The sequence below is a fragment of the Amblyomma americanum genome, chromosome 6 (assembly GCF_052857255.1).
Source record: "Amblyomma americanum isolate KBUSLIRL-KWMA chromosome 6, ASM5285725v1, whole genome shotgun sequence".
NCBI classification, from domain to species: Eukaryota; Metazoa; Arthropoda; class Arachnida; order Ixodida; family Ixodidae; genus Amblyomma; species Amblyomma americanum.
Window position 1 is genome coordinate 97,462,869 of NC_135502.1, and position 16,107 is coordinate 97,478,975.

The 16,107-nt window shown below is 46.3% G+C and overlaps 1 protein-coding gene across 1 annotated transcript; it reads right to left on the reverse strand.

Moving 5' to 3' along the window:
- Positions 1-1,527: 1,527 nt before the first annotated feature.
- Positions 1,528-10,587, reverse strand: LOC144094865 (cytochrome P450 3A31-like). Its single transcript, XM_077628743.1, has 6 exons — positions 10,499-10,587; positions 8,559-8,719; positions 5,321-5,412; positions 3,392-3,535; positions 3,103-3,265; positions 1,528-2,499 (listed from the first exon to the last, which is right to left on the reverse strand). Exons 2-6 carry the CDS (start codon positions 8,697-8,699, stop codon positions 2,422-2,424), a joined length of 618 nt encoding a protein of 205 aa, XP_077484869.1. The 5' UTR covers positions 8,700-8,719; positions 10,499-10,587; the 3' UTR covers positions 1,528-2,421.
- Positions 10,588-16,107: the final 5,520 nt, after the last annotated feature.

The following is a 16,107-nucleotide window of genomic DNA, read 5'->3' on the forward strand; positions in this document are numbered from 1 at the left end:
CTGTGCAATGCCCTTTTTGGTTCTGCAATCTATTTTTTTAATTGGTTTGTGAGCAAAGGAAATCACGCAGTATCTGTCTCATATATCGTTGGACACTTCAACCGCGCCGTATAGGAAGGAGTAAAGGACGTAGTGAAAGAAGAAAGGAAGAAAGAGGTGCCGTAGTGGAGGGCTCCGGAATAATTTCAACCACCTGGGTATCTTTAACGTGCAATGGCATCGCACAGCACAGGGGCACCTTAGAGCTGGGTAAATCGCCCTGGAATATGTCGCACACCCCTCCTAACACCGAGGACCACAGACCTCTCCCTGCCGACACGCCAGTGCACCGGGTCAGCAGCCGAAATCTTGGACTGCCCCCTGAGCATAGGCTATTGGAGACAACCTCGCCGCCTGGCCGACTACCCCCTGTGCTCAGGTCATTCGACTCTACCTAGGCGCCTACCCCTCAACAAGTCACGCAATAGCGCGCGGGTCTCACTTCCTTGTCCTCAAGTCGCCACCCGGGGAGACCTGGCGGCAATATATGCCAGGATTCTACAGGGACATGGAAGTAAAAGCAGAAAACAATTATCTGGATACCTCACGGAAAAAGAACGCTTGAAAATGATGTAAGACCAAATTTTTATGGGTAAGGTGCAAAGGTTGCGTGACTGCGTCACCCCATTGTGGGGTATGTTCCTACAGTCACTTCACAAGCAAGCTAGTTAATGAAAGGAGGAGGAGGAAAAACTTTATTCAAGACGAGCACTAATGACCAATGAAGGAGAGCGCTTGCTCTGTTAAGACCCATTGTTCATCTGCCGAGCCCGAGTGAAAGCAAGCTATCTAGGAAGGAGGAGGAGGGAAGGACAAATAGGGAGAGGTGATTATAGCGTTACATGAATACAGAATGTGTTGCCTGTCCTGATCTTCGGACAGCTGGGACAGCTAGCTGTGCCATGCCATGGAAGTTGTAGAGCGTTAGTCGGGCAGGAGAGTGTTGGTTAGATCTTTGCGAAGGACGTGTGCTTGTTCAGTGCTGAGTGGTCGGTGCAGCTCAGGCGCTGCCAGCACTCCACGTCGTCCAGTGCGTGCAATATGTATGTCGATGTATCAAGGGAACATGCACGCAAGACATCAAACTTGTAACGTCCACGACAGCTCAGGCACAAAAGACTCCCAGTGCATGAAGTAAACATGCAGTACATAACATGAGTTCAGTACCTTCTGCTGAAATGAGAAAACAAGTTAAAAGTACATTATATTTGACACACGGCGCCTCACATCCAGCTTTGACCGCTGTACACAACCGAGTGGAAATTTTGCCCATAGCTCAGAAACCTTGCCAACTGGCCCTCGCTCTGTGCTATTCTAGAGTGCTGCATTTTCCTTTGTCTCTTTGTATTGAATACCCACATTTTTCTGTCTGTAGGCGTCCCTGGCTGCAGACTTCCACGCCGGAGGTCCTGGTCCGTCAAACCACTCACAGATAGCGTGGTTGGGGTTTTGAGCAGGAACGAGGAAGCGTGGGCAGGATTTAGAGCAGAAAACAAGGAAAAAGGCTTTATTCTCAGTATTTACTGATTCAGAAAACTGGGACAAAAGGTAAGAGACTGAGGAGGCAGATGGCTTCTTCCTCGGGAGTCTCAACACATTGGCGCTTCTCGAACGGAGCGCTGATACCCGAAGAGCGGCAGTGTTCTCGTAGCCAGGAAACCCGCCCTCAAAGTGTCTCGTAACCTCCCTTCAACCGCGCCTTAAGGGAAGAGGAAAAGAGTCTGGAGGGCATACAATTAAAGGCGTATATGTCGTTGTTTTGAGCCCATGTCAAAAGTTAGCCTGCAACTTGGATGAGGAGGAGGAGAAAGGCGAAAAGGAAGAGGCAGGGAGGTTAACCAGAAGAATAGTCGGTTTGCTATCCTGCACGGGGAAGAAGGGCTTGAGGGGAAGAAAAAATAAGGGAGAAAAAAGAGTAGCAGAGAGAAGGGGAGAGATGGTAGAGTAGCCTCCAACTTGACTTGCACGTGTTAGCTATATGCAAAGAGGCGTCACCCGGAACGAAGGACGACAAATGATTGCGCCATAATTTTGATACGGATGTTGTCGGGAAAACTGGCGCCACATGAAGGGCGGCCAATGGCGAGTATATAAAGACAAACGACATGCATAGTATTTCCTGAAGTGGCGTTGCTTGGTTTCCTGTGTGAGTCATACGGCGGCTTGTTAACGTCGCCCTTTTCTTTCTTGTCATCGCTGAGATTTTGAGCACCACCTGCGAGTACAGACAAACACTCACGCACACACGTTGCCGGCGTTGTTAGTAATAGGACTAGTCGTAAGGGGCAGTCTTCCTTCAATCTCGAAGTACTTTCCAAGAGTAGCTGTTTAGACGACTTCTGACATTGATGTGATGAACTCAAGAAGGTATGGTCCGTGGCGCTACTCTCGTTTTCTGACTCCCACTTCGATTCCTTTGGCAGTGAGCATTCCGTAGCCGTTGCGGAATTCCAGAGGTACCTGGAACACGGGCACCACATAATGGACAGCAACACCTCCGCAATACACTGCGGCCTGGAGATGGCCAGAGCAAACACGATATGTGAATACTTCGCAGCCCGCTGCATTTTTTTCACGGGGCTTGTTTTGGCGATATCTTTTTTGAAGCTCCAATTTTGAAGCTTAAGCGTTTCTAATGTCCTACCTCATATCCACCGCGGTAGAAAATTTTTTGGCGCATGAGACGCGCATTTTTTGATCGCGCTACAGAGAACGGCCGCTGAACATGTCTAATTCGTATAGTTTAGTCGTTCGGATCAGTCTCTCTGCTTATACTTGACATTACAGCCTTGCTACACACCTCAGCATGTAAATCTCACTACAAATGCTAGGTACCTGCTTATAATAATTTATGTTCATATGTTCAGCGTGTGCATTTGCTGCCCCTAAGCATGCCTAAAACAGAAAATTGGTGAACTGTGACAATTTTCACAAATTCCCGATTGTGGCGGATGCTACTGGGCTCGGACTTTAAATGCCTCTATGCAAGGCTTAATGTTTTTTCTCGGACAATCCATGCGGAAAAAGGTATGAGATCAGTAGAACAGGTGTGTCTATACTAACTTTTGTCTGCTCAATGCGAACGAGCAGAACGTTCCGAATGGTGTGCAGCACACAAAGCTTCACTGTGTGGAGTGCGAAGTGCGTGGCGATGCAGTTGCGCGGACCAGCTCCGAATGGAAGGTATGTGTACGGCTGAATGGAGGCCATGTTCTGTTCGTTGAACCTGGAACAGGCATTCACAGACTTACTGAGGCCCAAAGCATGTCTCAAAAGTGGACAGTCACTGCAGAGACAAATGGACCACAAGCAAGATGGAAACTACAAGACCAGAACGGAGCTTCTTTCTAACCTTTCAGGGTTGAAGGTCAGCGGGTCTGGAAAGTACTGCGGGTCGTGGTGCAAGGCATAGACAGGAACTGTGACGATGTCGTCCTTGTTTACTTTGATGCCGGTGTCTCCGAAAATGTAGTCTTGGCAGGGTGCTCTCTCGAGTCTGAAAAGAGTATGAGAAAAATTCATGTGCCACTCTACTATTGGCCTTTTCGTAGCTCAAGTAGCTCTAGTACTGGTTGAAATCGCGATAATGGCGCTACCTCATACCGTGTTACTGGCAGTTACTGTTTATTTCTCCTCCGACGTAATACTACTGGCAGTTTTAGGTGCCTGAGAGTTTCAACCTCAGACACTTCAAGTGACTGCAGAAAAGTGTCGCGAAAGGACATCTTATATTCAGTCGAAAAGGAATTGATTTGTGTACTGTGTCAGCTAGTCTGAATTAGAAGGAAATAAAACGTCGTTTCTTTTTTCTTTTATAAAGTTTGTAAATGCAATAATAATAATAATAATAATAATAATAATAATAATAATAATAATAATAATAATAATAATAATTGGTTTTGGGGGAACGGAAATGGCGCAGTATCTGTCTCATATATCATTGGACACCTGAACCGCGCCGTAAAGGAAGGAATAAAGGAGGGAATGAAAGAAGAAAGGAAGAAGAGGTGCCGTAGTGGAGGGCTCCGGAATAATTTCGACCACCTGGGGATCTTTAACGTGCACTGACATCGTACAGCACACGGGCGCCTTAGCGTTTTTCCTCCATAAAAACGCAGCCGCCGCGGTCGGGTAAATGCAACCGCAATACAGTTTTTGAATGCTGATCGCATCGAGAACGTGCGCAGTCCTATCTAACTACTTCACCAAAACATTCATAAACAATTATGTGAGGAATCTGTTCACTAATCTGGCAATCCCGGCCTTTTCTAACGCCACGAAAGTATCGATACCTATGGTAGCTTTCAACTAGAAAGTATCTTCAATGAAATGCGTAAACTGCTCAATATGGCAGTGACTAATCACGGTAGATATGGCCTCAGATACTAGAAACTTTTGGCTGCACACAGAGAGAAATTTTCCACTGATTATTTTACTGCTACTTGTTACTATTGCCCAAAGCGATAAATAGAAAGACGCCATGAATAATAATAAAAAAAAACTACGGAACGGCTTGCCGGCTAGGCGTTGGAGAGAATAGTAAGTCTGGTCCGAAAGGTACGCATCGTATTGTAACTGTACTCAACGAAACTTGGAATCGATCGACCAAGGTCAACTTTCAAATTAGATTTCACTTGCACAGAAACTTCACTCAAGGCTCACAGAGAACTACAAAAAATCGGTCTCCTTTCAATCGCTTTTTCAAATAGGATGCCTCAAGCGTTCGCTCATCGACAACCTTCTCGCCACTCAACGAATTCATATGAACGATGACACGCGCAATTGCCCAGCTGCTTTAATGTTCAGCTGCTGATTCCAAGGTCCTGTTTGCAATCCGAACCGCGACGGCCGTATTTCGATGGAGGCGAATTGTGAGAGTGCACGTTTGCTGTGTGATGTAAGCGCAAGTTTAAAAACCCAACATGGTCTAACTTAACCTTGAGGTCTCCACTACGTCGTCCATATAGCCCGTGCATCGGTTTGTAGCGTTAAATTTTACAATTTACAAATTCTTTGGAGCAAGAACTCTACAGATTTTGGCTGCAATGTAAATTAGTGAAGGAGATCGGCTTAATGCCATATTTGTCAGAATGCGATCGGAGCGCAATAATTTCTTGAATCGAAACGAGCCAAGCGATTTGTGTTTTCGTAATGCTAATGCTCTTTTGCTCCTGTCGGTACAGTGCCCAGATGTTAACTCTTTATGGCAGTTTGCTGGCGAAATTCATGTTGACATAGGAGCTGTACCATAACAATCACCATCAGTAGCGGCAAACATTACCGGGGAACAGGCGGGTACATGCGCAGCGACTCCGAGACAACGCAGTGCAGATACTCAAGCTTGTTGACCTCATCAAAGCCTGGGCGATCACCCTGAAATACAAAATGAATGTATATTTTTTATGCAAGGCGTTAAGCACCGCAAGCGAGAACTGCATTGACAGCCATATATTGACAGCACTTGTACACTAACGCTTTCAATGCATTGAATTTCAGTGGTGCTGAATAGTCTCTTGTGAGACCTGGCAACTTAGTACCAAAAGACATGTATTTCATAGTCGCTGCAAAGGTCGAAGGTCGAGCTTCATGAAGCCATCTCCCTCCCAAGCTTATTGCAAGTATGACCTGGTCGTTATGCAGAAAGAGGAAGCTTTATTATCAAGGAAGGGTGGAAAGATCGGACAGAGGAGCATGTCTCTGGAAGGCAGCTCGACATTAAAATGACATTAAAATGAAAGCAAAAAAAATGGTAGGGTTTTACAGCTGTCAAACTACGTAGACGTTCGAAAGCTGGTGTTCAGCCTGATTGGCTCATGGTTTTGCTTCGATGGTTCGTCGGTGCGTCTGGTGACGATATTAGACTCAGGTTAAGCTCTGATAAAAGTTAGGTTGATCTCATCTGTTCGCGCCGCAGATGGATGTTGATGCAGACGACGATGAGCAATGCACAGCGAGAGAGTTTGTCGCAGTTTAACACGAGGCGTAATCGGCTGCTGCGATAGCATTGACAGTAAAGAAAAAAAGCGGCGATAGCATTGTGGAGCGGGTCCCGGCCCTTCAGAGCTATGCTCACTATTTTGTTCCGCACCACTTATCACTTTTTGGTGGAGCGCAGGCCTGCAACATGTTTCTGGCAACAAAAACTTGTTACGTTTTGCAGGTGCTCCAGTGCGCGAGGCACTACATCCAAAACTTTCACCGAACATTTGCGACGTTTATATGGTCCTCCAGTTTTGAGCCGATGCGGAGCGATAACCTATAGAGTCTTGTTTCTGCTGGCGGACTAGGTCTCGCACATCCCTATTTAGTAGAGTTAGTTTCACGTTTCTTTTTTCCGTTACAGCTCCAATCCAGTTATCAGGGCATCGCTGCAAACGAACTTTGTGAACCTTCTTACCCACCGCGGTGGCTCAGTGGTTAGGGCGCTCGGCTGCAGATCCGGAGTTCCCGGGTTCGAACCCGACCGCGGCGGCTGCGTTTTTATGGAGGCAAAACGCTAAGGCACCCGTGCGCTGAGCGATGCCAGTGCTCGTTAAAGATCCCCAGGTGGTCGAAATTTTTCCGGAGCCCTTCACTACGGCACCTCTTTCTTCCTTTCTTTCATTCCTTTATCCCTTCCCTTACTGCCGCGGTTCAGGTGTCCAACGATATATAAGACAGATACTGCGCCATTTCCTTTCCCCAAAAAACCAATTATTATTATGTGAACCTTCTTCCCAACTTAGTGGTCTCTTCTAATTTTATGCAGCGGCCCATATTAGTTGGTATTATGAAGGAAGTTTATGACTCAATGCGTTTTCTGGAAATTCGTTTTTCTTATGAATACCAATTCTCTGTTTCACGCAAACATTTCTACAAAGGATTGATATCTATGCTCTTTACGCCTCCTTTGTATCGCTCGCTCCACTCTAATTGTATTGGTCATGATGTGCTGAGACGAGTACGTAAAATGCCGATTTCACATTTGTACCAAAACGTTTTTCTTGAAACTACACGCTGAAATTTTACCTATCGAAGTGTGGCTCTGCAAAAAAAATATTTTCTTTTCTTCTGTTAATCGCCTGTTATGTGATGCACCTGAAACCATCGAACTATGCTTTTTTGGCTGCAAAGACGCGATATCATTTTGGGACATTCTACAAAGGATACTGAAGAAATACTTTGTTTTGAATTCTCAAAATGTGCGTTACCAAATGGCCACCCAATATGACCGCGAACCATTTTACGTGATTTTCCTGCTCGGACTGCATAGCCTGTGGAAAACGCGCATGTTGGACCGGAATGCTAAGCCTGTCGTCTCCTCCCCCCCACAGACATTTCGGCCAGGCGCTTACGAAGATAGAGACTATCAACCCGACTGCTTCCCGTTATTGATATCTTGTCTTTTCTTGCCACCGTTTTAGTTAAGTTGTGTTAAGACGTCTTTTAGTTGTGTGGAGCTATGTTTCCATTTAGCTTTGTCGGCTGCTGGCTGATTACTTTGTAAATAATATATACAGCTCTGTCCTGCATATAAACGTGTCTACTAAATACCATGCTGAAAAAAAATAGCATTGTGCTCACATGCAGTCGCCAACGAAGCTAACCTGTTCAGAAAAAAATTTGTTTTATTTATTGCTTTATTCAAGACAAGGTCAAGGCTTCCGCGATGAATCGGCTTCGGCAGCTTTGGTGGTGAAGTAGAGCTTTCTTTTTAAATATTAGAGAGCGAAAATGAGAGGTGATGCCCTCATAACTTCATGAGCTCTAGGCAATATCAAGTCAAATGCACAACACGTATACGTGCACCAAGCCGCATAGTTCACCGGTTTGAGAGCCACAAAAAATGGCTGACGTTCCAGATGGGCGTCAAGAGTGCTCGACAAAATTCCTCTAGCGCTTATGCTGCCTCGGCCTTCTCACATTCACTCTGCAAGTACGGGATAAAAAGTGGGCTAACAGTAAGGATATCTCAAAAGTTTTCTGAGGAGTAAATTGAGGCCCTGTGTTATGCCAGTACACGCCCGCGAAATGGTATCATGCACTGGCTGCCGAAGCTTTGAGGGTAAAGTGCTGCGTAGAGCAACGAGGGTAGCACGTACCAAACTATTTACCGGAGAACAGCTTTTAGTGATGGAATGCAGCGTGGTTCAGATACAAAACGCGGGCAGGTATCTTACCTGAAATAAGATAAGAGCTGACTTCGAGCACTTCTTTTGTGCAGAACACGTACCAGTGGTTGACTGTATGTTAGTGTGGAAGTGCGGACACGGAGTGATGGATTACGCAATTAGCAGTGGCCGATAATTAGTGAAGAAGAGGGGGGGGGGGAATGTTTGCAGCTGCCGTAGGGTAAGGGAAGGTACAGACAACTGGAGATCAGCGGCAAAGCCTTTCCTCCTACAGTAGTAGCTAGACTGATGATTTTGATGACAAGCTCCTGAAGCTGCTGTTATAACTGCCGTGATTACACATTTGCAGTAAGTGAAGACAATAGTGAAATAGCAGTTAGTCACGCAGCGAACAATTGTGGCACATACATGAGCTGTGAAACACTCGTCCACTTCCTTTCTGAGCTTCTCCTGCACATCGGGATGAACGGCCAGCAGGTACAAGGTGAAGGCTATGGCACTTCCAGCCTTCTCTTGACCGCCGATGAAGAAGAGTATGCATTGCGCCATGGCCTCCTCTTCAGTGAGTTCTACGAGAAAAGGCGTAAAGACAACAACGATGAGAGAGGTTGGAAGTGATTAACCTTTGATTCGTCTCGCCTTTAACAGCTTTTGTCACCGCGTAGACATTTTAAACACTGATCCCTAAAAGATTCTCAAAGGCGGAAAGCTTAGTTAAACCACTAACACATATCCTATGTGGCTATAAATGTGCTGCCGCGAAGGTTACTTTCTTTAGTTTTATCTACGCCAGAACAGTTCTGATTGCACTAGAATGACAGTGAGCGCGCGCATGAGCTTCTGCGGTCGTACAAACTTTTTTGGATATTTTAGGCCATCTTCTTTAAAATATTCGTTACTTTCAGCTGGAGCATCCGGTATTCGTGAGCACATGCATAACGACTTGATGTAAGTTATAAATTCGTAAGGCATGCAAGGGTATTACACATGCTGTTCAGCAAACAAAAATAATAAAAATTCATAACTGGCTACAAATAAAGAGTGGAAGCAGTTTCATTCATTCGATGTGCATGGATTGCATGACTCCTAGAATGTTTTAGCACGGCATGGAATCAGACTGACTTTGCATATGTGTTCTAAATGCGATGATACATATGAAGGCAGAGTAAATAATTCGCTGCGTAAAAGATCGTGATAAAATATTTTATAAAAATACACATAACTCTGAAAGCTTGCAATGGGCTGCAAGTAGGGCTTTCAGGGTAATTATGAAAAATAAAAAAATATTCATTTACGGCCTGCGTTGATTTCGAGTGATGTATCATCGACAGCAAAAGTGGCGTATAGCACGTGAACTTAAACTAAATCGTACGATTGCTCCAAGACTACTATGCATGCAGTTTACTGCTCATCACGTACATAGCAATTTCGCTCCTCATGGTATACACATGTGGTGCGCTAGAAACGAAGAACAAAACGAGAAATACATAAATGTGTATATACGAAAACAAAGTGCTCGAAAAACAACGAAATAAATAAGAAAGCAGGGGCCCATTAAGGGAGCCGTGAATGGCCACAAGTTATTTCAGAACGCTTTCTGAATTAACGATGCTGTTGACACCGTCCTGCTGAGTGCTGCACATAGCAGCTGAAGTGGGACACAGTGGTCATTGCATCGCAAACCCATCGCGCCACGAGCATTCTCCTTCAATATTCACCTGAAATTAACGATTAGCTCACCACCTTAACCCACCCCCACCTTTTATATTAGAAATAACTAGTTTACCACGACCCCGGTTACGCCGACGGCGACACGGAAGCCAGGGACGGGAGCCTAACAGCTATCGCTGTAAAATAATAAGAATGACTAGAAACTACTGGTTCCATCCCATCTCTTGTTTCTTTGGACGGCTGTTAGCGTCATTAGTTTCGTGTTTCAAGAGTCGCACTTTTGCTTTTCTTCCAGGCTGATAGCATAACAAGTACAGCAGACCTCGTAGTATAAACTACAAATGCACTATAAGTAGTTTCAGTCTGTCAGCAATTCAGTTCAACCACGATGCATGTAGCACTCGTTGTCTAGTTGGACGTCTCCAGTCGTCCATAACTTTGGAAAACTACGGCACCGGCTAACACACGGTAGCGCCACTCACGCCACAGAGCGGGCCTAAAGCTAAACATGAGGACACTCATCAGCATACGTAGCTTCATTAATGAAACTCGACAAGAGACATTAGTGGTGAAGTGAAAGGGGCCGTGCATTCGGTGTTATTGGTGGTGTGCTGCTTTCTTGTGTTCTTCTACTGCACCCACGATACTAATAATTAAAAACACCGTTGCTTTCACACTTTCCGTCGTTCCTGAAGAGTCCCCTCTCTCAATGTCTGAGTTGAGGTTGAAGAGTCGATTGTCTCTGTCAGTGCTGCTTTCCGGTGTGTTTCCGCCTGTTTCTTCATGTGCATTCTTTAGGAGTCGGAAGAAGTTTTCTTCTTGCTAAAGGATTGGCAAAATGAAAAATATGACAGTCGGCACAACGTATACGTTCAGGAAACGGAAGAAACTTTCTTACCTCCTCTGATTTGTTGTTTATTATGCGCTGCAAGACGTCCCTGAAGAACTGGAGCACGCCAGGCGGGAGGAGTGAAAGGCCTATCATCTTGGCGAACTTCGGGAAAATAAATGTAAATCAGGAAAAAAAGAAAACAGTGTGTCACAGGTAACACACGTGATTTATTACTACCATATAATTGAAGACAATACAGTGCGCTGAAGGTGTAGGGACGTAACTTAGAGTTATCGACTACCCGCATAAACTCGCAGCGCGCAATTCCTCGAAGCCTAGTGTTTAACTAGCGCTATACACACCTACCGGCTGTGCGAACTGCGAAGAGTGCGATCGCTGCCTGAGACGCTAACTTGACAATTTCTTCATTACTAACTTTCATGTGGGCAGCCGCGATCTCAAATTGTTTAGCGCGCTTGGCCTATGTGCATATGAGCAAACCTTGTCGGAACATTACACACCTCAATTTTAACTGCTAGCTTGAATAATGCCAAGCAGTAGTGTGCAACTTACCTCATTCCCACTGGTAATTAAATGTATTACGCTCACTCACTGGCCCTTGGCTACGCATAAAATTGGACATGTCCCTATGCTGCGACTGTGGCGTTCCTGACAACCACCATAGACCTTTCATATTACGACTTTAAATATTGGCACCGTAATGAAGGCCATTTATTTCCTGACCATTTGTTCCTATCCTTTGCCATGTTCTCTGTCTTTACCTGCCGCCTTTACGGAAGCCGATCGCTCCGTGGGGTTTCATGTTGGGGAAAAACGCTGGCACAAATAGCCTTCTTTCCTTCTAGCATTAGTGTAAGCCACGAATCTTAAACCGGTATAGCTGTCTCTCGTTCTCAATACTTTGTGCCATCGTTCTCAATTCCGTCTGACACCGTTCACCTGCACTGCAGAGTATCAGCCTCGAGCAGGCTGATTCATAGCCCAGTTTCTGCATTTTATTTCCTTCTATTAATTTTCCTCCTCCTCTATTCGGTTGACCGCAGTTAAATATCATCCGTGATATCGCACAGAACTGACCACGGCATGTGAACATTACATATATGAGAAGATGAACGAGCTGGTAGATTGAGGAAATCTAAGCAAGCAACTATACAGAAGATTTAAAGGTGCTCCTGTAGTAGTCGTTTCTTTTATAACTGTAAGTGCAGCTGCAGCCCCGGACAAATAAGTGAGAGGTGCCACTCACTAATCAGCAGTATGCGAAGCGTGACGCCTTTGGGAAGGATTTGCTTTGACCGAGTGACGAACTCGTTCTCTCTGTCTGAGTGGGAGTCCAGCCTTGTGGCAAAGACACATCTGGCAGTCACGTCCATTGTGTAATCCCAGAAGAACCTGTAAAGCATAAGCGGGAAGAGACGCGGCGAAATTCTCACGAATCAATTTGTAATAATAAATGTGAACGGCGATATTTATTGCTGTGCTTTCGGCACGGATTGCAATAAAATCGCGTTCCTAATAAGGATTTTTTTGTCCGTACCAATGTTCTTTCACTATCATCACAAGACAAGAAACTCTTTCTTCATCTCTTCCCTACCCCCGTGCCGAGTAACTCGAGAAATAATCATCGCTCAGCCCAATATGTGTGACCTTTACTATAAGAAAGCCGCTTCTCTCTCCCTTAAACCTAGTGTATTTTATATACAGTGGTGCGAAGCATGTTTACTGCAAAGTTATGTTTTAGACAGCGGGTTCTAACGCACTTGTGTTTTCAGTGCGATAGCATTAGAAGCGTCATCGGGGAAAAAAGTTAGTCGTCGGTCATAAGATTCGCCCATAGACTGAAGAAAAATGACGTCAATTGACCGGGTAAGTCCCATTGGCTGGAGAGATGCGACTTCAGTTCTGGAAGAGGTATCAGCCGCCTTTAATTCTACTCATTGCCAGCACATTATGTACTTTGGTGCCCCTGTGGATTGTTTTCTCTGTTTATTATGAATGTTTGCCTTTATTCTTTGAGTTTTGTCGAATGTGTGTCATGCTGCTGCCGCTTTGTGGCCCTAATGAAGAACGACAGCATTAACAGCTACATTTCAGAATCTCTATGACCACATATTTTTGTCCGTCGGTCTGCCCACATATGAGAAAACAGGAGCAAGTAGAACACATGCGGAAAGGTATGAGCTTGAGTGGGATTTGAACTCACGCCTTTTAGTTACCAGTATGTAGAGCGAACGCAAGAGAAAGGAAGCGTATCGCACGGGGCTGCAGAAATTCAGGTGGGCGGATGAGGACAGGAAGTTTGCGGGGATAGTGTGGCCGCATTCATTGCACGTTACGACAGGGTTATTGGAGGGATATGGAGAAGGCCTTTGTCCTGCTGTGGCTGTAGTTAGGCTGGTGATGATCGGTAGCGATAGTACGGCGACCTCAGGTACCTGGTGCTGCCGGAGGCCGACGGCGCTGCTGCTCTTGTCACACGGAAGCTGCTGCTGCTGAGATCCAAGCGAGAAAGAGGAGGAAAGGGCACGGTCCTGTCGACTGTCTCCAACGGGGCTACGATTACTGCGACGTGAAGAGAGAAGGAAGTTGGTAGAAACATATGCGAATGAATGAATAAAACCTTTATTACAAAAGAGGGGGAGGGGAGGGGGCGTAGTAGCTCTCAGCAGCTGTTGGGGAACTAGGAGAGATGGGGGTGTAATAATAATAATAATATTTGGTTGTTTTTTTGGGGGGGTGGGAGGGGAAAGGAAATGGCGCAGTATCTGTCTCATATATCGTTGGACACCTGAACCGCGCCGTAAGGGAAGGGATAAGGGAGGGAGTGAAAGAAGAAAGGAAGAAGGAGGTGCCGTAGTGGAGGGCTTCGGAATAATTTCGACCGCCTGGGGATCTTTAACGTGCGCTGACATCGCACAGCACACGGGCGCCTTAGCGTTTTTCCTCCATAAAAACGCAGCCGCCGCGGTCGGGATCGAACCCGGGAACTCCGGACCAGTAGTCGAGCGCCCTAACCACTGAGCCACCGCGGCGGGTCTCTCACATATCGGCGGACACCTGAGCCGCGCCATAAGGGATAAAGGAGGGACTCCGGAAGAAAAAGCGGCGACGGCGGCGACGAAGCGCGCGGCGCACCCACTCCTCCTCCCCGGTTGCCATGGTAACGGCGCATGCGCACAACTTGCCTTTCGCGTGTACCGCGAAATGTTCGACCGGTAGCATAGTGTTGCTCCCGCTACATAAGAGGTGCAGTAGTGGAGGGCTCCGGAATAGTTTCGACCACCTGGGGATCTTTAAAGTGCACTGACATCGCAGAGCACACAGCCACGTTTGCGCTTCGCGTCCATCAAAATGTGGCCGGCGCAGCAGGGTTTGAACCTGGGTACGCCGAATCAGTAGCCAAGCGCATCGTTTTATGAAAGGAAAGGTCGCAGTAGCTGTCACATCTCGCTGGGCACCTCAAGCGCGCCTTAAAGCATGCAAATGAAGGTGCATATGTCATCGGTGCGAACCCCTCTCGCAAGATATAGCATCAAACTTGACTAAAACATTTAATCTATATGGAAAGAGAAGTGCTGTCACAACACCCGGAACGCTGTACGATGGACGGTTGCTCAAAAATTTTTTTCCAAACCTAGTCGGCAATTATGCCCCCTTCCCCAATTAGTTGAGCCAGTGACGCTATCACTGGATCTAATCTGTCATCACCATGATACCTGATACCTGATTTAATATTTACTGTGGGTCCTTGGACCCAAGATATTAAACTTACTTTTGGAACATGGCGGTGTGCTCGGTTTGAAGCACTCTGGGGCGGGTTTGCCCGGTATTGCTCTGCCTCCATGAACGGGCCGGGGCATATTAGAGCGCACATTTTCTTTCTGTTTTTTCTTCCTCTCCAATCCTTTAACTCTCCTACTTTCAGCACGCTGCAGTGAGCGTGGCTCGTCTTGAGCCAGTAGGCAGACCCGTGCACTTTCCTTTTCTTCCTATTAGCAACAGCAGCAGCAGTACGTTCATAATAATAATAATAATAATAATAATAATAATAATAATAATTGGTCTGGGGGGGAAAGGAAATGGCGCAGTATCTGTCTCATATATCGTTGGACACCTGAACCGTTCCGTCAAGGAAGGGATAAAGTAGGGAGTGAAAGAAGAAAGGAAGAAGAGGTGCCGTAGTGGAGGGCTCCGGGTTCTAGTGCATTGGGTTCTATTTGTGGTTTTCTCCACGATTTTCATAATTGCAACTGGTAGGTTGATGTGCTAATTCTTTTAAAGTTCTACGAGCTCTTCTTTTTCACCAAAATGCTGTCTGTTATTTAACTGTCAATATTGTTCTCTTGTTTTTATTCATTTATTTTTCAAAATTCACGATTGGTGCTACATTTTTGTCATCATCTTCCATGGAAACTTCTTTGTTTATTCAACTACACCTTGGCCCATCCCCCCGCGTGGGTATGTGCCATATACCTCGGGTGAAGAAGAAGAAGAGGGCTCCGGAATAATTTCGACCACCTGGGGATCTTTAACGTGCACTGACATCGCACAGCACACGGGCGCCTTAGCGTTTTTCCTCCATAAAAACGCAGCCGCCGCGGTCGGGTTCGAACCCGGGAACTCCGGATCATAGGCGAGCGCCCTAAACACTGAGCCACCGCCAGTACGTTCAGCACACACATGTTTTTATTGGACACACCCCGCGCAGGGTTGCAGAAAAGAGCTCTGTGCACACTCATATCCCAGCAGAAACGCGTATGCACTGGCGACGTACCCGCCGTGGTGGCTCAGTAGTTAGAGCGCTCGGCTTCTGATCCGGAGGTCCCGGGTTTCGAACGTGACTGCAGCGGCGGCGTTTTGATGGAGGCGAAACGCGAAGGCGCCCCTGTGCTGTGCGATATCAGTGCACGATAAATATACCCAGGTGGCCGAAAATGTTGAGGTGAAAAGCTTCTCTTCGTTAGGTAAAGTAGTCGTCGCGTAGGCCGCAGAATGACCTTGAACGACCTTCAGCCCAACCACGTTGGCCGTGTATGACCATATGTGGTACAGTTATGGTGTGGAACCCATGACCTCTGACATTGACGCATGAACTTTAGTTGATCTTTGACCTCCGACCTTGAGTTGACCATTGACCTTTGATACTGGATGATTTCATTGACATTTGATACTGGATGATCTTTGGGTTAAATTGGAAGCTATTCTCGCCAGCCCGGACCCAGACGTTCAGTACCGGGCCACAGCAAGAGCGTAGCAGGTCGCCGACCGACAAACTGCCGGCCACCTAATTCGGCTGAAGAAACCCAAGAGCACCATCTTCTTACTGACAATAAAGTTTTCTCTGTTTCACCCCTTACGGAGCGATTCACGTGTCCGCCGATATGTGAAACGTATACTGCGCAATTTGCTTTCCCCAACAACAAATTTTCCACC

Coding starts and splice junctions, on each gene's coding strand:
- LOC144094865 (XM_077628743.1), bottom strand. CDS start 8,699: ATGGCGCAATGCATACTCTTCTTCATCGGCGGTCAAGAGAAGGCTGGA. Junction 3,266..3,391: donor CTGACCTTCAACCCTGAAAG/GTTAGAAAGAAG, acceptor TGCCTGTTCCAG/GTTCAACGAACAGAACATGG. Junction 2,500..3,102: donor TTCGCATTGAGCAGACAAAA/GTTAGTATAGAC, acceptor CCCGTGTTCCAG/GTACCTCTGGAATTCCGCAA.